Below are 27,942 nucleotides of genomic sequence, written 5' to 3' on the forward strand. Positions count from 1 at the left end.
TTTTGTTTCCACTGCACAATTTATTCAGTTTCAAATTAGAAAAAAATTACTATGTATTTGACAATTTGCATGCATTAACTCAAAACATTTCAGCTCAAAAATTATTGATTTCTTCCAGTCTTGTATTAAGGCGCTCAGGAATTTCACTTAGGCAGACAAATATATGGATTAAAAAAAAAAAAATCAAAATAGACAGACAAGTTACAAGTCAGATTTACTTCCATTAACAAATATGACCACAGTGAGTCCTGGTAGTAGACAGTTGCATTCCTTATCTTTTCTGTGTGTATAGCTGATAGGAGTCAAAGTGATTGGGGAAGAGTTATCTTCAGCAGAAGTTTCTTCAACAGTTTCTTGATTTGGAGTGCTGAATAAGCCACTGTAATGTTATGTCTGCCAGGATAGATGAAACAAAATGAAAAACTCAACAGCCTGTTTGCACAGTGTAGAAGCACAACAGAACACTAGCAGGTTAATCCAAATTCAAAAACCTCAACCAAACAAAACCCTGAAACCACAGGTTCTCATTCACACATAATTGAAGTTCTGAAGTTCAACCTCCAGGTGGCCCTTTTCTAGTTTTTTGTGGGTTTTTTTAAATTGTGTTTTAAATTGAAATATGATGACTGACATCAAGTTCTCTAAGCCATAGATAAAGAACTGTTGAAAAAGCAAAGATTTAAGATGACCATAAAACAAATTGTAAAATGCAGAATGAAATGCTGTGTGAGAACAAAGGCAGATACACAAACAGAAGGCATGAGAAGGGCAAACATCTGACAATACATTAAGAAGCTATTTATGTAGGTTGTAGGAGTCCAAGGTCTCTGAAAGACGTGCAACATTCAACTAAAATTTGGTATCTGAAATTGGCAGCCCTCCTGATGCGATCCAATGTATTGAGCTGAAAACTGCAGCAGTTCACAAACTGATTCATGAGCAGATTAGATGTTTTTGCCTCAAGGCAGTAACATCTGTCAGGAAGGCAGGAAGAATGTCAGGGGGCAGCAGCAGCTCTAGCCCTCAAATTGAAATTTGTTGCAATATTTGTCTGAAGTTCAAGACAGCACTCCATGAATATCCTTGAAGACCAGGTTAGGCACTGCAGAAAAAACCAACCCACTGCACTTATAGCAAAGCTAATAACTACATAATTATCATCTCAGGACACAGTAACTGGCAGCCTTACACCTACACTTCCTGATGAGACCAGTTATCTGGGCTGCAGCTCACACTGAAAAACCAGTATTACACAATATTACACTGGAAGATACCAAGTCTCACTTCGGGTTTGAGTTTTTTTCATCACTACTCCCAGAACTTCCACAAGTAAGTGATCTCATATTGTTCTGCATTAATGATCATCTTTTCATGCAAATTTTAGCATGCTTTTTGTTGCATGCTTTTCTCCTCCAGGGCATCCAGACAAATGGACTTGGATCAATACCTATTTTCTCCATGATTCTTTCATAAATTAGGCTGTTTTTCCTAGTTTTCAGTCACAATCCCACTTTTAAGAATCTCCATTGCAGCCTTACCAATTTGATGAGGATCAAGCACAACATTTCAAAAACCTCAATTACATTCACTGCCCTTCAAATACTGAAATGATCCTGTTGTCTTCTACAGCTCTTATCTCCTGAAGCCTAATCTTCCCCAGTGTTGTAGCACCTTCTGTGCACCTCCCTCGCTCAGAGATAACAGCTGTACCCCAAGATGCAGCAAACATGGGTCTAGTCTCCTTCAAACTAACATACCCAAATCATGTACACTTCCATGTAAGCTCTCACTGTGAACACATCTCTGCAAACAGCTGAAATCTCCCCCAGCTCACTGAAGTCCAAGTGCCATGGTACAGTCTCCTCACCACCTCCACTACCTGGTTCTCCCTGTGTAGGATGGAAATTTCCCCAGCTCTGAGAGAAAGTGGCTTTCTTCCCATTCCCACTCTCGTATTTTCTCACTCAGCTGATCCCAACAGAGCTGCTGAGACCTTCTATTAAGTCTGGCTTCCTCACGTAGCAGCTATAAATATCTAGCCAGCCTAGATCCCATCCCATCTTATCTCAGGAGCATGCAGAGAAGGGTGGCACACAGGTAGCATGCCCTCAGACATTTTCTGCAGCTGCTAGCTCAGCCTGTGCTTCATCCCTTCTTCCTGCCCTGTAGAGGGAAGGGAATGGAAAAACATGATAGACAAAAGGGATAGGAAAGTGGAAGATAGGAGACAGAGGAAAAGCATTTCCATTTGGAAAAAAGTACCCATCCCTCAGTTCAAGGAACAGCCACATGCAGATAAAACCTGCTTACCAAATAAAACCGTGTATGGAGTAAATCACCATATTTTTTTAGGATAACCTAATAACTGGAAGGCCTTCATATGCAGCTACTGTTTTTTCAATAATAACACAGTTTCTTGTAAAGGATTCAATTACTTCAGACTTTAAATATGCTTTTCCAAGGTCCCTGACAAATTAGCTTCTCATAGAACTACGTATTTCTACAAGTTCTTTTTTAATTACATTTTCTTTTTTTTAATTACACAAATACACTCATGTGCAATATATGCAAAATATCTTTCAATGTAAATTGAGATCTTCAATAATATAGTGGAGGTAGATGTTCAAACCCGATCCAAAGTACAAAGCATATACTGATGACACTAGAAGAAGCTTACCTATGTTATCCTTCTCTTTACAGGAAATAGAATAGCAACAGATTTCTCTGTCTTGAATAGCTGAAAGGTTTCTACAGAAACAGAAACAAAGATTTATAAACCCACAAACACTGAAAACAAGAATGTCCATTAAATTATAAGTTTTCTGCTTTTTACTCAGTGGGTTCAATTCTATTCTCAGATCTTAAATTCTTAAAATATCCCACTGCACACAGAAAGACACACATTTCTTGAACTGTAAGGTTTATAAAATTTGAATTACACGTTAGGTCAGTAAAATAGTGAGAAATAAAACCACAGAAATGCATAAGTTAAAATAACATTTTGTGTTTGTAACCAAGTATTACCCATGTCTTATCATTCACCTTTTACTCTTTTCCCTTAGAATTCTGAGGGTTTTTCTCCAGTAAATCATAATAAAATAACAGTACTCAAATGATCACACCACTTGTCTTCAGGATGTTTACTGTATCATACTTAAAATATCAGATCTGACTCCCACTTAAAGGATCCTCTACATTTAGGTAGAAACCAGTTCTTAATCAACTTCTTTCTGGGAACTCTATAACCCCTCTCAGAGCTTCAGAACACTTTATTGTTTTTTCATTTATTTATCCTCACACAAGTGACACAGACATGCACAAAACATTTTCCTGAAGCAGGTGGGAAGTGACTGAGAGTGGGAAGACACCGAGAAGTCTGAAGACCATACAAGAGATTCTAGTAAAGAAAAGAGAACTAAATAGGGACCTCCCTGGACTTTAGGAAAGCAGCCTTGGCCTCTTGGGGATCTGCTTGGAAAAGTGCCACATAGTTAGGCCCTGTAGAAAAGAAGGGCTTAAGAAAGCCAGTTAATATTCAAAGTTCATCTCCAAACTTAAGAATAATCTATCCTAACAAGCCTAGAAAAAAAGCCAAAAGGCATTAAGTGGATGAACAATAAGGTCTTGGAAAAACCCAGTAATGAAAAAGAAGCATGCAGAAGGTCAGAGCAGAGACAGGTAACCTGGGAGGAATAAGGAAACATTGTCCAAGAATACAGAGACATCAGGAGGTCAGCCAAAGCCCAGCTGAAGTTGGATCTCATGAGGGATGTCAAAGAAAACCAGAAAGTGACAAATGGAAGACGGGAGAAAATGTGCACTCATTGCTCAGGGGACCTGGTTACATAAGACATGAAAATGCTGCCTTTGCTAGCAAGATTAGCCTTCAGAAACCCCAGGCCCCAGAAATCATGAGTAAGTTAAAAGCAAAGAAGTTGTACCCTTGATGGAAGAGGATCAAATCAGGGAATAAATATGCAAACTTGACATAGAGATGTCCATCCATAAGCCCTGGTGGCATGCACCTACAAGCAATAAAGGAACTGGCTGATGTCATTGTGAGGCCACTCTGAACAATCGTGTCCATTGGGAGAGGTGCCTGAGAGCAGCAGAAGGCAAATGTCACTCTACAGAAAGAGGAGGACCCCACCTGGATTCCTGGGAAGGTGATGATGCAACTATTCCCAGGCATGTGACAGACAAGATGACCAGGAGTAGTCAGCATTACACACAAGGGAAATCATGCTTAACCAACTCAATAACCTTCTACAACAAAATCTACTGTTTGGTAGATGATGGGAGAGCAACTGACATTGTGCACCTTCGTTTGATAAGGCTTTGACAGTGCCTTCCATAATATCCCCACAAACAAGCTGAGGACGTATGGGTTGGATGCACAGACGGTGAGGTGGACTGAGGACTGGCTGATCACTGGGTGATCAGTGGCACAAAGGCAAGCTGGAACCCAGGGACTACCAATGTACACCAGAACCAATCCTGGAATCCTGGGTCCAATCCTGTTCTATTTCTTCATTTGTTGCAAATTATGGGGCAAAGCACAAATTTGCTGATGACAGAAAAATGAAAGGAGTGGCTGATATACCAGAGGGTCCTGCTGCCACCCAGAGTGACCTCCACAAGCTGGAGAAAGGGCTGGCAGGGCTTTTTTTGCAGTTTAACAAGGGGAAGTGCAAAGTCCTACAGCTGGGGAGGAACAACCCCAGGCACATGTCAGATGCCAACTGCCTGGAAAAGCAGCTTTGCAGGAAAGGACATGGGGGTCCTGGCAGGTCATCAGGCTGAAAACAATCAAGCAGTGTGGTACAAATGCTAATGGTATTTTGGGGTGTACTAGGAGTGCTGGTCAGCAGGCTGAAGGAGGTGATCCTTCCCTTTTACTCAGCAGCAGTAAGGCTGTACCCGACCAGCTGTGAACCAGCAGTACAAGAAGGATGTGAATCTATGGGATAAGGTCCAATAAAGGACAAGTAAAATTAAGGAACTAGAGCAACTCACATACTAAGAAAGGCTGAAGAGCTGTGACTGTTTAGCTAGAGAAGAAAATGCTTAGGGAACTTCTTATTAATGTGTACAAAAATTTGAAGGTAGCCTGTAAGGAAGATGGAGCCCAGTGATGAGACAAGAGGCAATGGCTATGAACTGAAACACAGGAAGCTCTCTCTGAAGACACAGAAGCAATTTTTAGCTCTGAGAGCGATCAAACACTAGCAAAGGTTGCCCAGAGAGGCTGCAAAGTCTCCAGCTTTGGAGATGCTCAAAAGCTGTCTAGACATGGTCCAGAGCAATCAGCTCCAAGGGGCGAAAGTCTCTGCTTGAGCAGGTAGATGACCTCAGTTCCTTCCAACCTCAGCCATTCTGTGAGTCCCAGTTTAGTAGCTCAGACTTTAGACCATCCTTACTATAGCAAGACTTCACTTTCTACTAATTAAAATTATGTGATTTGTGAATCCTATTTTACAAAATTAGTGCCATACTGGTCACTTTTACAAAATTGTGTATTTTCTTTACAATGACATTTGCTATGCATCACTTTGTTACTTTCAGTAATTCCTAAGTTGTGCTTTGGATATATGGCAAAAATACCTGAATTGCTTAAATTTACCAACACCAGGTTTATATGGTTCTGTTCTAATGCCATTCAGGCATTAAACTGACAGTGCATTGTACTGTGAGAGGTCAAAATGATCCTTTCACTATCCATAGCAGTTCTGTTCTCAGTAATGGGAAAACAGAAGTATCTGAAAAAACTTTACACAACCAAACAACAATCAAGAGCGGTTCAAATCTACTGCAGTCAGTTGTCAGCCTAGATCAATACATCAGTTGCCAGCAGAGCTTGAAGCGGAATATCTGAGAATGCAAATAGCATCTTTTATAGCAAATTATTGCCACAGACCATCAATAATTTTGACTTACAAATCAAACTTCACAGTGTCTCAGCTTTTTATAGAAGCCAGCTACTTACAATTTCTCAATTAACTGCTTCTCATCCAGTGCACCTGGGAGGTCTCGTTTATTTCCAAGAACTAACACCTGAAAGAAACAATTCATATGCATATTAAATCCAGGAGCAACACTAGTTTATTTTTGTCTGTAACTTTTTGTTGGCATTATTCTGGATCTCGCAGCTATTTAGAATCTAACAAAATGACCAAGGCCTGTGGGAACATAATGGAAATCTCGCTCCTAGTCAGGACCAGATGCTGGATGTACACTCTCTGAAAACTGGATCAAATTATTTCTGGGTGTATTAGTATCAGAAGTCTCTGGAAGTGAATCTCTCCATTCTAGATGGCATTATAGGATGGTGTCAGATTAAATGCAAAGAAATGTGGCAGAAAGCATGCATTATGTGCATACAAGCCCCTGAAATATATTCAGTTCAGAGGACCAGACTGATGGTAATCAGAAGTAGGGCACCAGCAGCAGAGGCTTGTCCTAAAGACCCAGACAAAATTCTCTCTCCATTTTTTTGCTCCTGACACACTGAACAGCTCAGCCTCCAAGCCTAACCAAGTTATCACCTGAACACCAGCCACCTCTGTCTCAATCTGAGCATCCATGGTAGAAATCTGAAAGGCAGCCATTAGGAATTATGTCCAAGAAATGCAGAAAATTTACTGACCGAATAGATGCTGGAACTTCAGTTCCTATTCAAGGCTTCAAGTATAAATGACCATCAGATAAATGGGTTGAGCACATTCTAAGATAAAGTAAGTAATGGAAGGTTCTTCTAGTTATGATTGCATTACTGTTTTCCAGATGTGCTACAATTCTAAGTCAAGACTGTCCCATTATATCCCATGAATCTGGAACATATTAAACTCATTACTCACAGTCCAGATTAATAAAGTTGCTCTAAAATCTATAATGTCAAATCCTGGACACAATAAATTGAAGGAAGTTCAATACTAATTACTATGTGTGAAATAAAAGTAAGTAAAAAATACATCACTGCACCTTGGAAATTACTGTATGCGTCAGGCTGGGCATTTGGAATGTGATATTATAACATATAAAAGGCAAAGAAATTAATTAAATACTACTGAAGATATATGAGTCCGATCATTTCAGTAAGGAAAAGTGAGAAGCAAAAAAAAAAACATGAAGAAAGTGCAAAGGACAGGTAATGTCACTCCCCATGAACAGCATAACTGTAGATTTCTTTTCCTTTTGTAGGATTTGTTCAATAGATAATTAACATATAAAATCACAACAACAGTAGCAAACCTTGTAATATGGAGAATCACTTGAAAAACTCTCCTTTGAGCATAGTGGGAGGAGAGGAGGGAGAGAGGGGGAGAGAGAGAGAGAGAGGCTGACTGTATACTAGAGGTACCATTTTTATACAGTTCAAGTCCCAGGTATCCATGGGGTTTAGATGCCAATCCCGTAACTGGGAATGTATTTAGATGCCATTCCCATGATGGTATGTGTACAGACACTTCCCTTCCCTTCCCTGCCAAGGTGGCAATGTCTAGATGGGTAGCAGGTCCAGATGCTAAGTAAACGAAACCTTCAGCTCCACTGGGCCTGCAATTAGCTCCTGCCTACTGTGGCATTTGTGCTTATCTCAAGTTCCTGCTGTAGTGGCATATCTTATGTGAAGTTCCTGTTCCTTCTGTGGTTTTGACAGTGTTTTGACACATTTCAACTGTGTTCTTTAAGAACTTACACTACCTACTCACCCTCAGGTAACTTCAATTACTTGTAGTGGCCAAGTGCTCAAATAACTGCTTACAAAAAAGGGGCCAAGGAAGAGCCATCAAGTTGTGAGCAACTTCTTCCTCATTTGTATGTACTACTGTTTTCTTTCTTTTAATCAAGGTATGAACTCTTGCTTGGTGCTGTCAACATAAAGACCAATGATAACCTGATGGATTCCTAAATTGGCAGATTACATTTAAATAAACAACATTGGTCTCCACCTTTGTATTCCTCATTAGAATTTCAGCTGAATACACTATTCTTTGTCACTTCCAACTGGAGAACAGATGCGTATTTGCATTTTTTCCACACAATTCAGTTTGAAATACTAAGTCAAGAAAAAGTCAGGACACATAAAAAGCCAAGCTCCTACACAAACTCTGGAAGCAGAGGACACTACTTGATATTACTGTCGGACAACCTGTAGAAAGATTGATCTCATATGCTGTAAGATACTGCCAGAAACATACCTGGGTCACTGGCTGAAACCCAGCCAACAAGGGACTGACTGGAAGCAATTATTGTCTGATAATGCCACACATGAAAACACAATTTTTTGAAATCTATTCTGACCTTTAGACAAGAAATGTACAAACACAGTGCAGCATTCATCAGTTGTTGAGTACTGTGAAGAAAAAAAAATCACAATAACTTTTCTAAGAATGCTCAGTGTATCAAGGCTGCATCAACCTAGTATTTTTAAGAGACCAGAGAAACCCATGAAGATTTAGGTCACACTGCCAACATTCAGGTAAGAATAATAATGAAAATACTTACTGGAATTCCATGCAGCTGTGGCTTATCTATCAAACTGTGTAGCTCATTTTTTGAAGCTTCTACTTTTTCTAAGTCTGCTGCATCCACCATGTAACTGCAACGAAGAATATTTATGATATTGACCATTACCTGCAGAAATTTGCATTAAAACATCTGAAATATGACAAACGTGTTGATATTGACCAGAGCATTAGAAAAATGCAAAGTTGAATAAGCCCTGCATTTATTGATATAGGAACATAAAGTTAAATACAGCCTGTGGGGAAAAAATTGCCTGGAATATGCAATTACTTTCATGTCTAGGTTGCTGCACATGCAAAACACACTATTTTTATTGTACTTCTTATGTGATGGAGGTGGACAGAAAAAAAATATATTTTATTTATATATAATATAATGTAACACCTGATTTTATAATAATATAGATTGCAAAGTACATTTTCTATGGACATACAAAAGAAAACTTACACAACTGCATTGACTCCTCTGCAATAACGCTCCCACATGCTTCGAAACCTTGGCTGTCCTCCAATGTCCCACACCTGAAAAGGTAAGAACACTTCAGGCCCAAAATAGTTTTTAACTACATAGTCCTAACCCAACAGAATAAATTAACTCGTACATGCAGCATGCAGGTTGTATTGCCAATTCCAGAATTTTATCCAAAGGTCTTCTTGGCCCCTTCCAGCAAACGGAGGGGGACAGGCACATTCAAAGGCCTGTGACACCAGAAGCTCCAAATGTTCTTTTTGGAGAATGTTACCCTTTCCCACTCACTGAAAGAAAAGTCTTACTCAGATACTGAAGTCAATTATTGCAAATGCACAGTCTCAAAACAAAAGAAGAGTATCTTCATTGTATGAAACAGTTATGCAGGTTAATTTTTAATGTGGCTAGGGAGACCTGAATTAAGAATGTATCAGATCTTCAGCAGGATAAAGACAGTAAATAAACAAAGAATTGGTCAGAGAGCAAACTGAATCCACATAAGGGATGATACTCCCCGCTCCAAGGAGCTCCAATACCTCCACAGCTCTCCCACTGGTTCAACAAATGTGCTTTAAAAGACACGTGGATTAATTAATCAGAGCCAGAAAGGAAACAGTAGTATTGGTGGGCCTGAAGTGATTAAACATTGTTTCTTGAAGAAAGCTCAAATTCTTATGATAAAATCTCCAACCCCGTAAATATTTACACATGCTATTAGTGCCCAGCAATCCCATGGAATTCCTATTTTTTAATACACTATTTTTCTGTACAGGAGTTAGATACTTTGCTTCACTTGCAAAAAAAAATAGTATTTTGCAAAAATTTACATTCTTGGTGGATGACTGTATCTTGTTCCTAAACTGTTTCTCAGATCAAAATACCAGGTAACAGATATACATCATACAGGCCAGAGCTGTGAGATACATTATCTGTTACAGCTACATCCAAAGACAGTTGTGTAGCAAGTGACACACAGATTAAGACCATGATGAATACTGAAAAATAAAAGTAATGGATTTATTCCTCTGCCAAGGAAAAGAGAAGTAATAATTTCTTATTTTAAGCAGATTTAGCTATCAATACAATATATACTGTATAGCAGATCTAGGAGGCAAGTATATTACAGAAGAACTAAATTTGGAAGTAAGATATACAGAAACAAAATTTTTTAAGAGTTGTCCTCACATTTACACTATAAATCCAAATTGCCTTCTCTGGCAACAAAGCTTGGCACAAAAGAGCAGGACTTCACAGACCCATGGGATAAGGCTTTTTCAATTAATGTCCACTATTTTTTAATTTCACAGCCTGTAAATCATATTTATACACCAATTTCTGTATCATTTTCAATATCTTATATTCATATTTTCGAAAGAAATATTTCCCAATTCACCATTAAAATCATTCCCTGATTGATATCTAACCACTCCTTCCAACATAAAACTATTGTATCACCTAAATGTAGAGTGCCTTTTGATCCCCTGAATAAGATCAAAAATTTTACACATGAAAGAGCTTCTGACCATGAAATGGGTATCAATTATTATCTGTACTGACATTTGAAGCACCGTACCAAAGGTCTTAATAAAATAAACCTTTATACTTTAAAAGCTTGGCCATAACGAATACACAGTTCAGCATTATGGTTAGATGACAAAACTTACACCAACACTAATTACTCCAATAACTCATCAAGACCTTGAAACTATCCAAAGCCATCTGGTGCACATCTGTGTGTCTCAAAAAAGAAACTGAATTATTTCCTTAGTAAAAATAAGCAGAGGGGAGAAAAAAAGGGGAAGATGATAGAGCAGGCTAGTAGTCAGATTAGATTTTTGGAATGCTGATAGCCATGAATATCTACAAGATTAGTAGCCTGGACTAATCACAAAATAAACAATACAAGATAAAAAACACTGGTTTTGTCCTTGCTTGATGATATACTATATCTTACGATATTAAATTGAACTGCAGAACAAGATTACTCTCATTAGGGGAAAAAGTCACCTTGAAACAACGGGAAGATAAGTCATTTCCAGTCAGTTTCCCTAATCAGGCTTACAGCTATTCATTAAAGTACAACATGAAGGACACAATACAGACTAAGTGTTTTTAACAGTGCTTTGGAAACAAGATTATTATTTAGATTACATAATAATTATTATCTGAAATATGGAGAAAAAATTAATGTATGAAATGAAAAAAAACCTTACCTCTTTACTTTTGAAAACAAAATGGTTTTAATAGTAACTTTCCAATACTCATTATATTGAATAGCCAATGAAAGAGTTAACTACCTAATTCAAAACACAAATTGTTGCACCAAACCATTTTCACAGTACATGACTGAACAGACAGAACTGTGAGAATGTAAGAGGTTCTCAGGAAGGAAAGGGGAGAGCTCTTAGTGTTAAAGAAGTTTTCTTGCATGAGTGTTGCATGTTTTGTATATCAACTATTTTTGCATCCCAGTATTAACACACAGGTAGAAAGCATGTTCTGGGTATGAATGGGGATAGGCAGGAGACTAAACAGCTGAACATACAGGTAGCTATAAAAAGAAGTTTACTTTGTCTGGTTGTTTTTAAAAAGAGGCTGGTATTCAAATTTCTCCCATGACTTTTACTGGCCCGTCAGGAATAAAAATTTCATAATATTTAATAGGTAATTTTATCAGTAGAACACCAGCTGATTTAAAGAATCAACAAAAGCTTACAGAATGACCAAACTGAGAAAAAGTTTCTTTGATATCCGGTACCACTGCTTCACAGGAGATTAAAATCTCAAGGATTTTCTCTTCAGGCCCAATCTCAAAGGCACACATCTTGTTAGTGCCACATTTTATACATCACTGTTTTATTTGTCTCTATCTATTGCTACAGTGTAGCAATTCTTATTGTGCTTGCAGGTCTACACTGTAATTAATTAGTGGAATGTTTTAATCTGTAAACTAGATCATCATTACGGAGCCACTGTTTACCATATACTTACCTGAGTACAATATATCAAATTCTTCTAAAAGATGAAACTTTGGATTTATCTCTTACCAGTTTCTTCAGGAGAATCTAAGGTTCCATCTTAAAACTGTAGCTATGAGCTGTGTTTAAGGAGCAGATCCTTTTCTGTTGCACAGAGCTGTATCATGACAGTTGAGCAAAAATGCACATGAATAGGTTCAAAGATTTTTGAAAGCGTTCAGTTACAGGAAGGTTCATTAACTCTCTAGCTGTGTTTCTTCAAATTAGCTCATACTGTGGAAAGGCTTGATGGTTCATGAGAAAGCTGCAGGAAAAGGGTTTTCTAGATGTCATGTTACATGGCTTTTTTTCAGATATGCTGGACAGAGATTACAATGACAAATTTGTATCTAGATGTCAATGTGTGGATTCACTACCTACAATTTCACAGCAGTCAGCGAAGTCTAGATGGCCTTTCAGCTGATCAAATCTAACATCATGTTTAGGATGCCAGAATTACACTCTAGGCTGGACAGTACCGACTACAGCTCCTCTGACTATTATTGAAAGAGCTTAAGCCTCACTGTAGACATATAGTTGTTCACATGCAGGCATCTTAACCTGCAAGATGAATCCAACACTACAAATACCTGAACTCAAAAATGTATCTTTCTTCTTGGATGTATCCAGAAAGTATCAGCCATAAAACCTAACTTAAACAGCTGAGGAATTTGTTAAGCAGAGAGGAGTATTTGGGCAAAATAAGTCAGCACCAGTAAAATCTACCATGACAATGTACACAGGCAAGCCTGAGATGTTACCAATGAGCTCAAACATACACAACAAACAGTTGTTGTATTCATAGTAAACTCAGTGTGTAATGATAGGGAGCAACTGGAAAGCATGGGACAACTTCAATCACCTAAAATTTAGGCATTTAATCCAGGTGACAAAAATTTCTCTTTGGCTACTATAGTGCTCAGAGGGCACCAACAGCAGGAAATTACTCTGTTTGTTTTACCCACCTTGCCTGGTGAACAATTCTTGCAAAGCACTCACTGCTCCCCAGCAGGTTCAGACAACTGGCTCAGGCTGGGTTACTTACCACCTGGCTAAGCTCACGAGGGAGAAATCCTAAATGATCACCTATTCTAGACCGGAATCTTCAACCAAAAATATCTATCTTTTTTGCCTAATAAACAGACAACTAAAAAAATCTAATAATCTTAAACCTTCTCATAAATTTCCCTGTATATACAAATCTATACAGCCTAACTGGTAGTACCTACCAGCCATGTAACTTAATATGGAAGTCAGAATATCTTACTTTTAGAATACTTACTACTTATTATCCTACATATTGGAAATGCCTTCACAGTTGCTCATAGAGTAAAAAAAACAAATGTGCAATGTGGTTACATTTTCTGCAGGCAAAATTTCTCAGAACACTATGTTCTTTGAAATCAGTCTTGGCCCTTTAAAGAACTCTGTTCTCCCTCCTCACTGGTGATAAAGCCCAACTTTTAAACACACCATTAGGCATTTTAACCAGATCATATAAAAGAGAAAAACTGTATGTGCATTTCAATGTTCAAAATTTAATCATAATATTTTCATGGAAGAACTGGAAATAGACTTGCAACACAAAATGTTCACAAAGTATCTTCAACTCCTGATAACAAGCACAGAGGCATTTTAATGGGAGACAGTACTTCTATGTGATCAGGGACTATTTTGCCATTTTATCAGAGACACAAAATGCAATGCTAGAAGGATCAACAGGTGGATTTTAAACAGGACACAAAAGCAAAGTCCTTGTACTTAACTTCCTAAGAGTCCTATCAGTCCATTTCTCTAGCCTGTTAAGGTCTTTCTGGAGGGCAGCAGAACCCTCTGCTGCACCAGCCACTCATTCTAGTTTTGTACTACCTGCAAACTTGTTGAAAGTGCACCCTGTCCCACCATCCAGGTCGCTAACAAACCCACTAAAGAATCACTAGGAGTTAGCACTAATCACTGGGCTTCCTGCTCTGGAACACAGCCCTTTTCAATCCACCAGTCCAACAGCTCTTCCTTACAGGCAGCTATCACAAAACACTGGGACATCCAGCAAAAATCCCTTTGCTATAGAAATAACTGCTTTGACTTGAAATCAGGCCAGACATAGCAGAGCTTTTTCAGTGATCCAAGTCATACAGTATAGCCAGTATGTGCTGAAACACTGCTGGAGCTACACTTAGAGAACACACATAGGCTTGTATTACTGCATGACATTTGAAATGACAATACAACAGGGAAGATAACCTGAATAGAAGGAGGAAACATTACAAAGCAGAAGAATTCTGCTTCTATGAGGATGCGTGGAGACCTGAAAACACTACTGTCCAGAGCAGGAGTGCTGTAACAAAGGAAGCAGGCAGAGGACTGCACAGAGCTGGTATCCTTCTCCTGCCTCTCTGCCACATCAGAGCAAAGAGCAAGCAGCGAGAAGCCCAGCTTTGCTCTCCCACAGTTAGGCTGTGCAGGGTGTGGTGGAGGGACACCGGCATCTAGTGGTGACAGCCGGGGTGACCACAGCCCACCCCGCCAGCTCCAGTCCCCAGAACCTGCTCTCTACTCCCTCTGGAACACAATGGCCAGGAAGTGCACGCTCTACCTGGCCATGCTATTTTAAGAAAAACAAACGCAAGAGCAAGGGAAATGAATCTGTGGCATTACCTCTGTGTATACATGTATGCGGTGCTCTATTTCCTTTTAACAGAGACTGTTCAAAGACCATCACTGCAAGAACCAAAAATTTCTTAGCTAGAGGTTCCCAATCCCTTTAAATAGCAGTTCACGACTCAAGTCTTCTGAGGTTCTTGGAACTTGGCTTCTTAAAGTAAGTTTTATTAATTGCTGTCTAGCTTGTTGAACAGTAAATCTCACCAAAGCAAAAGGATTGCTAATAGTAAGCAGATTCAAAAAACAGAAAAAAACATCAAAATCGAATCACTCAGAAAATGGCAAAACTTGTTTGGAATTAAAATCTCAAAGTAATTCAGTCAGATATTTTTTTCACGGAAAAAAAAAGATAGTCATCAGTTTTGTAATGAACTTCAATGGAATAGTTCTAGCAGATTCCTAAGTTGTAGCATATAAAATATTTTGATGCTAGAAATCATACCAACAACCTCAACCACAATCTCAAAATACAAAACTGCCTGCTTAGATTTCAAACACCATGTGGTAAAATCCTTCCTTTATTGCCTTCTCTTCTTGGAAATAACAGGTGGCAGGTTATTAAACATATTGGTAAGTCAAAATTTGACAGTTCATGGTTAAAGCTGACAGCCGTATATTTCTAAACAGGTTTAGCTTCAATTCAAGAACATCTGAAACTGGTATCTTCCTACAAAATGTTTCAGCTTGCATAAATCAGTTTTTTTTCTTTTAGTGTGGCTCAGATAAATACTCACCATACACGCACAGATGCCAGTGACCATACTTCTACATAGTAAGATTAGAGACTAAAAATAAGAATAAATCAACCAGCTTTTGGAAATGACTGCCAAAATCAGAAGACAGGAAAGAAGAGCATGGGTTTCAGTTCTCTCTGCCTTCTGGAATTGTATGGAATCTGCAGATGAAGCTGAAGAAACCAGGCAGTGACACTGTACTAGCATAGTACTTCCTTCTTAGTGGCCTACCCCAAAATACAGCAACAGATAAAGGATTAGTATTACCTAATTGCTGGGTTTGCAACTTACCTTTCCAAAAGTAATCAATCCTATACTTACAGAATGCAAATTTTTCACTTGATGACTTTTTGACCCAGTGATTTCTCAACCTCAATTTTATAAGTTTAATTGATTCTGTTTTTCAGTGTCCCCTGAAACCTTTGAAAAAGGTCAGACACAATGTCAGGTCTTTCCTTAGCATAATCATTCCTGTCATATTTAAAGAACTTCACAGGTTTAGTAAAATAACGCTTTATTCATTAATTTTAATAGCTGATAGTTGAATATCATATTTCTCGTAATATTTCTATAAGAAGGGTTACCTGTTTTGTTGGAAAAAAAAGGTTAAAGAAAAATTTACACTGAATCCTTGTTGCTGGGCTGCAAAGAGCTCATAAAAGGATTTTAGCAATAGGCACCTCCTCGTCATTTGAGTCACCAACTTATCAACAGATTATGCCATTTTTCTCAAAGTAAAATAATTCTGGAAACCTTATCTAGCAATAACCTGTAAGATTTTAACCTATATATAGGAACAGTGACATATAAGTAGTTTATCCTGACAGACTTTTAAGGAAATAAGCATCTATGTGTAAGAGTCATATTCCCCTACACTCCTTACTTTCCCTGAATGCTGCTGTAGCAGAAAGACTGTGAGAATGAGTCAATGTATCTTCCTGTGCAGACTGGCTTCCAAACCAAGTATCATTTTTGAAACTAATAAACATATTAATTATGTTAGCATTATCTCCTTATTCTTAAAAATTATATTATAGCAACTATATATAAAATTACTTTTGAGATCAGAGTAAAACAAGGCACAGTTCCACAGAAACTCACCCACACCCTCCCTGCACAACTTAATCTTGCAACATCATTTGCTCAGACAACCCTGGTATAAACTGTCAGTCAGTTCCTTCTTGAACTATCCTGGCTCAAAAACTACTGGATTTTGATGACTGCTTACTAGCAAAAGATTTTTGCCTAATTTAATGAGCCATCAACGACTTTTCTGTTTTCTCCTACACCTGACAATTCTGCAGCAGCATCAGTACAGCCCTCCATCTATGCCTGTGTTTTCTCTCTGCCAATCATGGCCTCATTGCTTCTGTGCAAAAGGCAAAATACAAATAAAATTCCTTTTCCTGCAGATTATTTATGAACTATGGTTGAATGCAGTAACTTTTTTATTGACTGTGGTAACGCTGGAATTTGATCAGTGGCTCAGGAGTCATACCAAACCAGAGGAAGAATATCTATAGAACTGAGGGAGAAAAGAACTTACATGTTTTGGAAAAGGAGGGAAAAGTTAAGGTAAAGACAAAAAATCTGGATTCCCTTTACCTAATTTTAGCTAGAAGTTGTGAATTTCATCTAGACTAATCAACCAGGCTCCCTTCATTGTCTAACAACAGACAGTGTTAATGCTAGGAGTGATTTACCTCTATTTTGATGCCTATGTGTCTCTGTAGCTCTAAGAGATGGTTCCCCAATAACTGACTTAAGCTAAATGTTCTATTTCAGCATTGCTAACGCATGAGCTAAACCACACTCTCCACTGAGATACCTACCATTTCACTTACAGCTGAGGAGGGGAGAAGGGGAAAAGACAGATACACCCCCAGGAGACAACTCAGCTACCTCAGCATCTCCCCATTTTATAACCTTTCTAAACCAAAAAACTGTAACAAAGCTTCTGCCTGGCATGGAATACAATGAAATCAAACAGATTAATGTAACAAAGAAATATATTACTATTGCTTTAAAAAAAAAAGTTAGTCTGGAGCTAGAAAAATAGATAAGGGACCCTATAATCTTAAAATAAATTTCCTGTCTTTCATAGTTCCAGTTGAAATTACTCCATTATTTATTAACTCTGTATTAATTTAAACATGCACACCTACCTTTATGGTAACGTTTCCTTTTGTTATTTTTCTCATATTGAAGCCTACTGTAGGAATCATATCTTCTGTGAACTGCCCCGACTAGAATATAAAACCAAAATTGTATTTATTATAAAACAGTTGATACATACAGGAAATGTTCTCACTTGCAATCTAAAAAATGGTATTTTACAATACTGTAAAATATCACATTAATTTTCAGCAAGAGCACTGGCCAGCACTTCAATTATTGCATTGTCACATCAAGGAAGACTGTTCATCTCAGCCACTTTAAGTGATCTTTTATTCTCTTCAGCAACAAAGATCACCCCAGAAACCATGAGACTTCAGATAACTCTTCATCTGATCCTTTGGCAACACAGCCAAAACTATAGAATTGTAGGATGATTTGAGTTGAAAGAAAGAAGCCTTCAAAGGTCACCTACTCCTACCCTCAATATGATAAAATATTATAAAACTGACTACAAACATGATTTTTTCCTCTAGTTTCTCACTACAGTTACCACTAGCTTAACTCCAAATATAAACAATGAAGGACCACCCATGCATAGAGGACTCTCTGAATACTTGTTTTTTTTCTGTGTAGGTGACAGCAAAGGAATCCTGCTGCAGAGCTAAGAGAATGCATTAAGGCAGAAAAGTAAAAGGGACTAACTCAATGTACCATAAACTCCAAACATAAACCCCCAGCACAAAAATGGTGCCTCCTCCCCCAGTTCAGAGAAATATTTTCACAACAAAGACATTTCTCACCACACCAATGGGAATCTTAAAGACTTCTACCTACTACAGAAGATACTTTTTCAGGGTAAAGACAAAACTCAGATATGAGTGGGTAACTCATCATTCATCTTCCTTTTGAAAATGCACCATTAACAAGCTATTGTGTCTCCTGGACATGGTACAATAAGATAGGCAGGTTTGTTACTTATGTCCTAACAGAGGCACAGGTGCTCTCTGCAACACACAGCAATCCTGGTTTTCCAGTCATCCAGCAAGGAAAGCGGCACCTTCTGGGCCTGCCACTGCCTTTCTGCATCTATCTGCTCATATTTACCTCATCAACCCATGAACCTTGGGTTGGTTGTTTTTTTTGGAAGAATATATGGGTATATGGACAAGGCAGGATGCAGTCATGTTCCGTCAGTTCCCTCTCATCCGAGAAATGGAGGATCAGAGCTTCAGGGTACACTGGAACAGCAGTGTGTCTCTCAGTCTACCCCTCCAGGGCTGTTACTGAGAACTGTACAATTTCTTAAAGTTTTCTATGTCCTTTTTGTGGTGGAGCGAGAATACACTCTGCCTCCAGTTTGCATTTACAATGTAAGGTTAATAATTTTTAATCTGGGGCTTTAAAAACTGCAACTTTTGACAGTTACATGATTGTCTCACAAGATTTTGGAGTTTGGAACTAGATCCTTCAAGCAAGAAAAAACTTCCATCAGTTCTTTGTTCAACCTTATTTATGGGAATCCTCTTGCTAAATTCTGTACATCTTCACCATCTTTTGTGTCTTTTTTTCTCTTCTTCCCTGCTTCAGTAACTTGTCAACAGCAGTAGAGAAAAGAAAGTGAAGACAAAAGCCCCTGCAGTTTCATACAGATACACATAGCCAGCACTGACTGAAGTTTTTAACTGGATATAGTAAGACAAAGCCAACCAGTAAACCCTTTTGTGTATTGGGTACTGGTGTGCCCAGGCAAATGGTGGAGCCACCATCCCTGGAAATGTTCAAGAATGGACTGGACGTGCTATGGTTTAGTTGACAGGGTGGTGTTTGGGCATTGGACTTGATGATCTTGGAGTTCCTTTCCAATCTTAATATTATACAAATTTGTTAAAATATGTAGTACCTATGTTTGCAGAGGACTGACATACAAACACAAATGAACACATAAACACTGAAAATGTAGCATTATTACTCAAGGACAGGAATGCCTAGAAAACCAGACAGTTGACTCAGGAGGCTGCAGAAAGTCAGAATTCTACTTTTGTCAGCAAATTATACATCACATGTAACGTGCTAAACTGGAAGGCAAAAATAAACCAAACAAAAAACCAAACCACCATAATTGCTCTAGTATTTGGGGTAGAATGTAAAGAATTAGCATCTTCTTCACTGGTCTTTAGTCTTTTCCTCTAAAAACTCTCCATTCTGGTTGAATGGAATCAGATACAAAGAAAGTATTATGTCTACAGTTTTTTTATTTTCTCACAAAGTGAAGAAAGGAATTGGTTGAATCGTTTGCCCACATCAAGCGAGAGCTTTGTTTACTGTGTTTTAAATGTTGTAACTATCTAACCACCACAAAGTAAAAAATCTGTACTACTGTGCTTGCTAAGGAAGGTTTACATGGCAAATTGCCTATTTTTGTGAATATTTAAGAATGTAAAAAAATTTTGTCATATTTCAATAAAAAACAGATTACCTCCCAACACAAATGAAAAATAACTGATTATAAGAAGTTTCTAATGTCCCCCTAAAGTTTCTGAATATTGAACTGATAACTAAAACTATCATTACCCCCAAACATATCAACAACCATGGACCAGATTCTACTCCATTACATCAATGCACATCCACAGTATGTGGCAGTGATTTTATCCAAGGTTTACATTGGTAATTAAGGACTAAATATGGCTCCAACTCTTGAGAGCAGACTGTCTAAAAGGGTGTTTATCCAATCTTAGCATGATAGGATCTCTGAGTGAGCTTGTAAAATTAAAAAAGTTGTAATTTCCAACGTTTTTTCGTGATCCACTGCAGCCTGCATTTTAAGTAGCCACTACTTTACAACAGCTATTTTCATTGTCACACTCTATGTTTGTGTATTCACAAACATACACAGTGTTCCCTGTTTGCCCTTCCCATATCAACAGTATTCTAGAGCAAATTCTAATTCATTGCCTTATTCTTATTTTTTTTTTCAAAATTCTCCAACCACTTTTCTTTGGTGATTATCACAGCATCTCATGTCCAGACTGGAAGACCTGAAATCTACAAAACCTGCAATGTGTGACCCTGCCTAAGTCAAAAAACAGGAATGCCTTGTAGAATATTCTTAAGAAATAACATTTGCAGGGAAAATCAGACCTGCAGTAAGAGGAGTGCTCTGGTGTTGAAGACAACATCACAAACACCTACAATGCCATTCTATTGGTGGTATAGTACATGGGAGTGGACAAATAGTTAAAGACACAAAGTCTGGCACCACACTCTACTGAGGTCTCTGAACCGCTGTGTTCCTCTTTGCTCTGTTCATGGAAACAATCCACGAAGCAATGTAATTTGCCATGTCTTTTCCCCATTCCTAGGCAAGGCCCACCCTTGGGAAATGTCATAATGCAACTTCCAATGGGTATAAGAAGCACCGAGGCCTAATTTAGCAAGATTACTGGAGTGTCTGACAAACCAGCTAAAATACCAGATACAGGTATATACCATTGATTGCTGATGTCACCCAAAACATACTTTCATTGGGCATTTGCCATTCCTTTTTCTCCTGCTCTCTCTCCTCCTCTTCATTCACACTAATGCATAATCTCTTATTTTCCCTTAATCCATAATCATATGCAAAAGCGAGTAACAAATATCATATAATCTTCAGGTCTTCATTACCTCAATCTCTCTGACTTTGACCCACACATCTCCCAGTCTGGTTTTGATTCATGATCTACTAGCTTTTCACAAAAAGGACTGAAGATTATCTAGAAATTTTCATCTCGTAGCAACTGAAGCTGTGATACACCTCACAAGAGATACCTTGCAGAAAAAGCTTCACTAAGCTTCATGATTAGAAGTAAGCAAAATGTAACTTGTGTGTATATATATATATATATATGTATATATACACACTCATACATATATATATTTCCATCCTCTGACGAAAAGCAAATATTTGGGATGCACCCAAATGCAGTCTGGAGGGCACAGCAAACTAAGACGAGGAATGTATTTCAGCATGGTGACAAAAAAAGAAAATGTCATAGCAGGTGTCAGCATATAGAGGCTGCAAGGCCATCACCAGAGCGGGAAAGGAATGCTGGAATCAGTCTTGAATGCTGGGGAAGAGCTATAGAGGATTTGTGGGAGGCATTAGTATTGCTGCAAATGATGGGAGGAGAAAATTCAGTAACGGGCAATTTGTGGCCTTGAGGGATGCACAGTATATTATTCTGGGATACACTGAACGTGGAAAGCCAACCTGAACCACGGCAAGAGCCCACGTCCATGAATCTGCTCCAAGACCGGCACACTTTGCAGCCAGACCCAGGAGATATCTTCTCCCTCCCTCTGAAAACACCTTCACTCACACCTTAGCCTCCCGCTGTGAAATTCTCGAGGCTGCAAACCATGCAAAAGCTGTCTCATACTCTCTCCCGCCCCCCCTCCCTCCGCATCCCACCGCATGGCCGCGGGACCTCAGGGCAGGCGGTGCCACCACCGCAGCAGCAAAGCCCGCACTTGTTGCCGGGGAAAGGCCGCGGGGCGGCGGCCCCGGGCGGGCGGGCGGCCCCCGCAGCCCCGCCGGGCGGCCGCGCCCGCCCCAGCCCCAGCCCCGCGGCCCTGCCCCGCCGGTGGGCCCCGCAGCGCCGCGCACCGCCCTGCCCCGGGCCGGGGGCCGCGTACCGCCAGCACGGTGAGCAGCGTGGTCTTGCCCGAGTACTGCAGCCCCACCAGCGTGAGCTCCATCTCCTCCTTCCAGAACAGCGAGCGCAGCCACTCCAGCAGCCGCGCCACCAGCGACAGCATCCCGCCCAGCGCCCCCGACCTGCGGCAGGCGCCCAGCCCCAGAGGCACCGCTTCGCTGCTGGGCATGGGAGCAACGGGGGAGCCGAGGCGAGGCGAGGCGAGGCGGCGGCGGCGGCGGGGCTCGGGCCGGGCTGGCGGCGGCGGGGCTGCGCGGGGAACCGAGCGCCAGGCAGGGCCTCACGTGACGGCGCCGCCGCCCTTCTCCCGCCGCCGCTCGCTGCAGACAGGGGAGGGGGCTGGGCCGGGCCGGGATGGGCCGGGCCGGGATGGAATGGGCCGGGCCGGGCCGGGCCGGGTCAGATCAGATCGGGCTGGGCTGTTCTGTTCTGGGCCGGGCCGGGCTGCACTGGACTGCAGCGGGCGGGCGGGGAGCGGTGGCAGCGCCCTGCGAGGGGCTGGCGCTGGCCGGGAGCGGGCGGCCCAGAATGCCTAGGAAGGGGATGCAGCCGCGAAGGAGGCTGCAGGGATCCTGTGCGGGAACAGCTGGTCCCTGGGTTGTGGAAGGATGGGACGGGCCGGCACTGACCTGCTGCCGCGGGCGGGCTGTACAGCATCCCACACCAGCAAAGGGGGCCGAGGCCGCAGCACTGCCTTAGGAGAGTTGGTGGGCTTGGGCTGCTTGACAGCATCGGTTCTGTATGTTCATCACGTCTAGTGGTGGCACTTACCACACCCCTAAGCTAGGACCTCCACTGGTCCCAGGAAACTCTGCTTGAATTCTTCATTGAGTAGTGACAGGCTTCCAGATCCAGAGCTTACCATGTTTTTATTTTGTTTCTCCCTTGATAACTTTTGGAAAATCACCCGCAGTATGACTCCTTGCCACAAGAGATGCTTGTGATGGTGGTTTTGTGTTGTGATCAATGATGAGACATGCCACTTCACCAAGAATCTTCTGCCTGCACTGAATAAGTGACATTTAGCATACAGTCTTGACACAGAGCATTAGAGAAAAGCTTGTTTTACCCATAAACACAAGGCTAGCACTTCTCCTGGATCCACCTGCCAGTCTCAGAACTTGCCACTGAAATGTGATGATCTGAAAAGGTTACAGTGCTGGCAGTATTGGTTGATGAAGGACATTCATACAGATATAAAAACATATGCACATTTAGTGTGGATACCTTTTCTAGTGAAACATGGCACAAACATCAAAGCATTTTAAAATTTGGTTTTCTTCGTCTTTTTAGAGACATAATTCAGCAATCTAGAGAATGCACTCTGTGACAAAAGTTCGCTGGTTATCTCAGTCGGACCACAAAATCTCAAAGCTCTTAGGAGCAGTTGGTTGTGGGCTAGCTGTAAAGGTGAAAAACTACATGGTTTTTCATACCCTGGTTTTAGATACCAAAATAGATTTCAAAATGACTCCTAGTGTAATTCTAAAATTACTGAGTTATTGCTCTTGTAAATTCAATTGCATATTTCCAAAACGAAATTGGACACTGCAGCTGGTCCTGCCACCTAATGGTAATGTTAGGGAATTATTTTTCATTGCTTCTCTTAAATCTGATTGCTTTTGTCCAGATTTTATGTTCAGTAGCAAGTCTCAAACAAGCAAAAGAAGGCCTTTTTTTTTTTCTTTCTTTCTTTTCTTTTTTTCTTTTCTTTTTTTCTCTTTTTTTTTCTTTTGCTATCCCCCCCCCCACCACCCCCCCCAGTAGCATCAGATTTTGTTCTGCCTAGAGGAAGTCTATTTCTCCTAATGCTGTTCCCTAGCATTGGTAATTTGGGTGGAGTCAGAATTTTGAATGCCACCCTTAAAACTGTGGCAGTAATAGTGTCTTCAGCAGTTTCAAAGCACAATGTAGCTCTTGAAGTTTCTAGAAAATTGGTGGCAGAGTAAAAGGAACCAGGTCAGATCCTGCATGGAGGGAGAGTGTAGCAGAACTCTGTTGGTTTACTTGTCTCTGAGTAGTTTCCAGATGGCTACTCAATAAGTAGGTACATCCTCACCAGCAGTAACAAATGTATCAGCCAGTTCACCATTTACACTACGACTAACTGTAGAAATCACTGGGGAAATGGGTGGAAAAGTTGATGAGGTGGTTTATTCTGGTTGGATGGGTAGAAGGACTGGGAAATAATTCAGAAGCAAATCACTAATCTTTCATTTTTGCAATTTTTAAAAACTTCTTTTGGCTAAAGCAGTTACTGAAATTTGGGTGAATAGATGAAATGTTTCTTAAAACTGATAAATATAGGAATTTTCCCCTTATCCCCTCATCTGGTGATGTGTAAAATAAAGACAGTCCATTTGTGAGAGTGATTTCTGGGAATGAAGTGGTACTGATTACTGCATGGAGGACAATTCACATAAAATTGAGCAGTCTCTATTTTTGCAAGAAATATTAAATTTTAAGTAGTGCTTGAGTCTCATAGTGCTGGAAGTTTACTTAACAATACATTGTAGATATAGTAACTTTGAAAAAATACATTTCAGGCATATCCTCGTAAAAGGCTGGCAGAAGATGCACAGATAAATTCTAAAACATTAATTCAGTTGTCCAATGACTGAAGTCTTTTATAGTGTCTTGGGGGTTTGTCCAAGTTTAAAGTTCTGTTATATTATTCTAAAATCTGTTACATATTTTGCAAAACTGTATGATTATAAGAGGCATTCTTTATTTTACATACTGTTTGGTAATAGAGTATTGTATTTGTGACATATTAACTGCCTTGCTACAGTTTGCAGCTCAGAGGACATTTGTTTCCATAGCTAAAGGCTATCCTGTTATCCTGTGTGGCTGTAGACAGACAAGCCACTTAATCTTTCTGGGAAACATTTAACCACAGACTGATAGAATATTTTACTTTTCTGTTTTTTCTATTGAGTTTTACATACTGCAGGACCAGTTTAGGAGTGTTATGGGACCATGCAGTACCCAGATTGTTGAGTCTTCCAGGTGCTCTGAAGAGCTAGCAAAGCAGCTTACTCCTTTGCAGAGATTTAATTGTACTATAAAAATTTATAAAAGTATCTTATGTTTCAGGTGACAATGGTGGAGATGTAATAAACACATGATCAGCAAAATTATTTGAACCAACATTGCATATCCAGATCTTTCGTATTTGGGGAGAAACAAGGTATTTGAGACTGAAATATGTACTTCAGAGCACTACCAAAGAGATTCGAGCACATTATCTGTGTTTTAAGCATGTATTTTAGTGACAGCTGAAGATCATAGAATCATTATGATTGGAAAAGACATCTAAGATCATCGAGTCCAATGTCTGAGTGATCACCACCTTGTAAATTAGACCATAGCACTAAGAGCCACATTTCATTATTTCTTGATTGCTTCCAGGGATGGTGATTCAACCACCTCCCTGGACAGATCTTAAGGAGAAGAAACTTTCAGCTGAATAAAATCTCCAGAGAAGAGAGCATGAGAAGCATGCTTCACTGGCATATTCAGGTTTGTCCTGATATACCAGATATTTGGGGAAAAAAAAACCTGTAGAATCAGTCATTTCTGCTAGTGAAGCACTACATTAGGGAGTGACTAGTCATCTTTTCTGTTTGTAGGCCAAAGTCAAGCAGCTGCATTGCTGAAAGGAGCAGAAAGACCGTGTTGAACTTTTCAGTGAGGTACCCACCAGTGTCTGCATGTGTCATCTGTGCCCTCTGCTGGCTGCAGCCCCAGAGGCTCTAGTATGTGCCCTAAATTCTTGTCATGCTCTGGTGAGGGAAAAGGTGAAGAAGGATTTCTGTAAGGACTGGCAAAGTGGCAGATTAAGGTTTTTAAATCAAAAATGCTGTGATTTGGACCCTTAAGCTTGGTATATGCAGTTCATGCTGAAATAGTGCATAGGATTTACAGGCAGCCTAAGTCTGTTATTAGTCCAGTGCCCTTAATTACCAGCTGCCCCAGTAATAAGGCGCTTTGTGTTCTGTTGTGACATTAACCATATTATCATTGTGGGACTGCAGAATGCCTTTAGCCTCCCTTTAAATGGGTGGTTGTTTTGTCCCTGCCTCAGGAAATCATCACTTGACACAGGCAAGCTGTCATCTTTTCTCAACCTGCTAGTAGCCTGAGGGAGCAGTGTGGTCCGTGAGACTGCCAACATATGGTGTATTTCTTCTGCAGGATCTTGAAGAGTTCTGTTAAATAAATATATTTCCTGATATGAAAACAAAGGCAGAGACAGGTGACTGCATATTGCCTTGAGCCAGATATATGTGGTATTGAACACCACCCTCTGGAATTGTGTGCACAGAGCCAAAATGTTGGTTGAATATATAAAATAATGATCCATATTAATTTTCATGCTGTCTGTTTGTGTTTGATTACTAATCAATAAAATACCTTACCAGTTATAAACTAAGGCTTATACAAGCATACACTGAAAATGTCATCTAATTACTGCTGGCCAAAGAAACCTGTAATCAATATACCATAATAGTGAACATAATTAAATCAAAAGTTATTCCCATAAGGATGTTAATATTGATTGGTGCCCTTTACCTTCTTGCCCTTTACTTATATATAACAAGGGGACAACAAATGTGAGAAGCTTTTGCAGTCCTGAGTGGCAGTGACAGTGAAGAGAAGGGTAGCTGCAAGAGTTTTGGAAGAGCTGTATGAAAGAACTATACTGTAAGGACCCTGATCCTTGACTGGTATACAGAAAAGCTTAGAATTTATGTTGAATACAGCATGTTTACATGATCGTCATCATAATGAAAAATATTGTGAAGCAAGGTTAATATTCAATTAGGTATTTCCAGAAAAACAGACAGGGAGTTCTGGGATAGCCACACATTGGGAATCATTTAGAAGTGGTAAGGGATGAAGTTAGACTAGTAAGCTTTTTGAATGTTTTCAGCCATTTATACAACGGCTTTCAGTAGCATGGGGAAAAAAAAAAATACAAGAACAAACAACAAAAATGTTTTTAGGAAAGATGAAATAAAGCAGTATTTTTTAAGACAAACAATAAACTTTTTTGCTTTGTATCAATGTTATTTTTTTGAAATGAAACTTAACTTGAAGTCTCAGGCCCTAATTTTGCTCCCTGTTTGCCAGGGCAAAAGACCTGGGACAAGCACAGTATGAAAATGTCTTTCAAGTAACTTTTAGGTGTGTATGCTTAAAGAGTGGGATTTCAAAAGGTCATCAGTGCTACATAACTGAATGTGTTTTAAAATTATGGAACAGTCTCTGCTTTCTTGTTGTTTGTACTGAAATTGATGGATTGGTACATGTAGAAATCTAATCTGTCTGGAAGTTGTCTAGAACATATTGCAGAGGTCTGAAATCTGTACAATTCTTTACCGATATATATATTTACAGCAGGGTATCCCAGTGTGATGCAGAAAATAAAGCAAATTTTACTGAATTCTTCAGGATTCTGGTCACATCCTAGGCTGTCTACATAGTGATCTTACTGGCCTCTCAAAACATCTCTCCATGATGTTATTTTTACCAAAAAAGCAAAAAAATTGTAAGGGGAGGACTGGACTGTTTTTATTCTGTTCAGATTCTTTAAGTGCCAGTTACCATCTCCCTTGGAAGTGTGAATATCTTTGTATGTCCCAAAATAAGCACCACAATAAACTAGATCCATATTATTCAGATAGAGAAGCAGAATTTAAATTTAAATTTTAG

General features: G+C 39.6%; 1 protein-coding gene and 1 long non-coding RNA gene across 2 annotated transcripts; one reads left to right on the forward strand and one right to left on the reverse strand.

The window, feature by feature from the left end:
• Positions 1-22,758, reverse strand: LOC111922970 (ADP-ribosylation factor-like protein 8B). Its single transcript, XM_086886966.1, has 7 exons — positions 22,205-22,758; positions 17,575-17,655; positions 8,974-9,047; positions 8,506-8,599; positions 5,987-6,054; positions 2,678-2,748; positions 1-393 (listed from the first exon to the last, which is right to left on the reverse strand). Exons 1-7 carry the CDS (start codon positions 22,391-22,393, stop codon positions 344-346), a joined length of 627 nt encoding a protein of 208 aa, XP_086743092.1. The 5' UTR covers positions 22,394-22,758; the 3' UTR covers positions 1-343.
• LOC147653471 (uncharacterized) lies at positions 22,751-27,666 on the forward strand. The gene is made up of 2 exons (XR_015286232.1): positions 22,751-25,746; positions 25,857-27,666. It is a non-coding gene; the product is annotated as an uncharacterized LOC147653471 (long non-coding RNA).
• The last annotated feature ends 276 nt before the right edge of the window (positions 27,667-27,942 follow it).

The sequence above is a fragment of the Cyanistes caeruleus genome, chromosome 4 (assembly GCF_971803275.1).
Source record: "Cyanistes caeruleus chromosome 4, bCyaCae1.hap1.1, whole genome shotgun sequence".
In the NCBI taxonomy this organism is placed as follows: Eukaryota; Metazoa; Chordata; class Aves; order Passeriformes; family Paridae; genus Cyanistes; species Cyanistes caeruleus.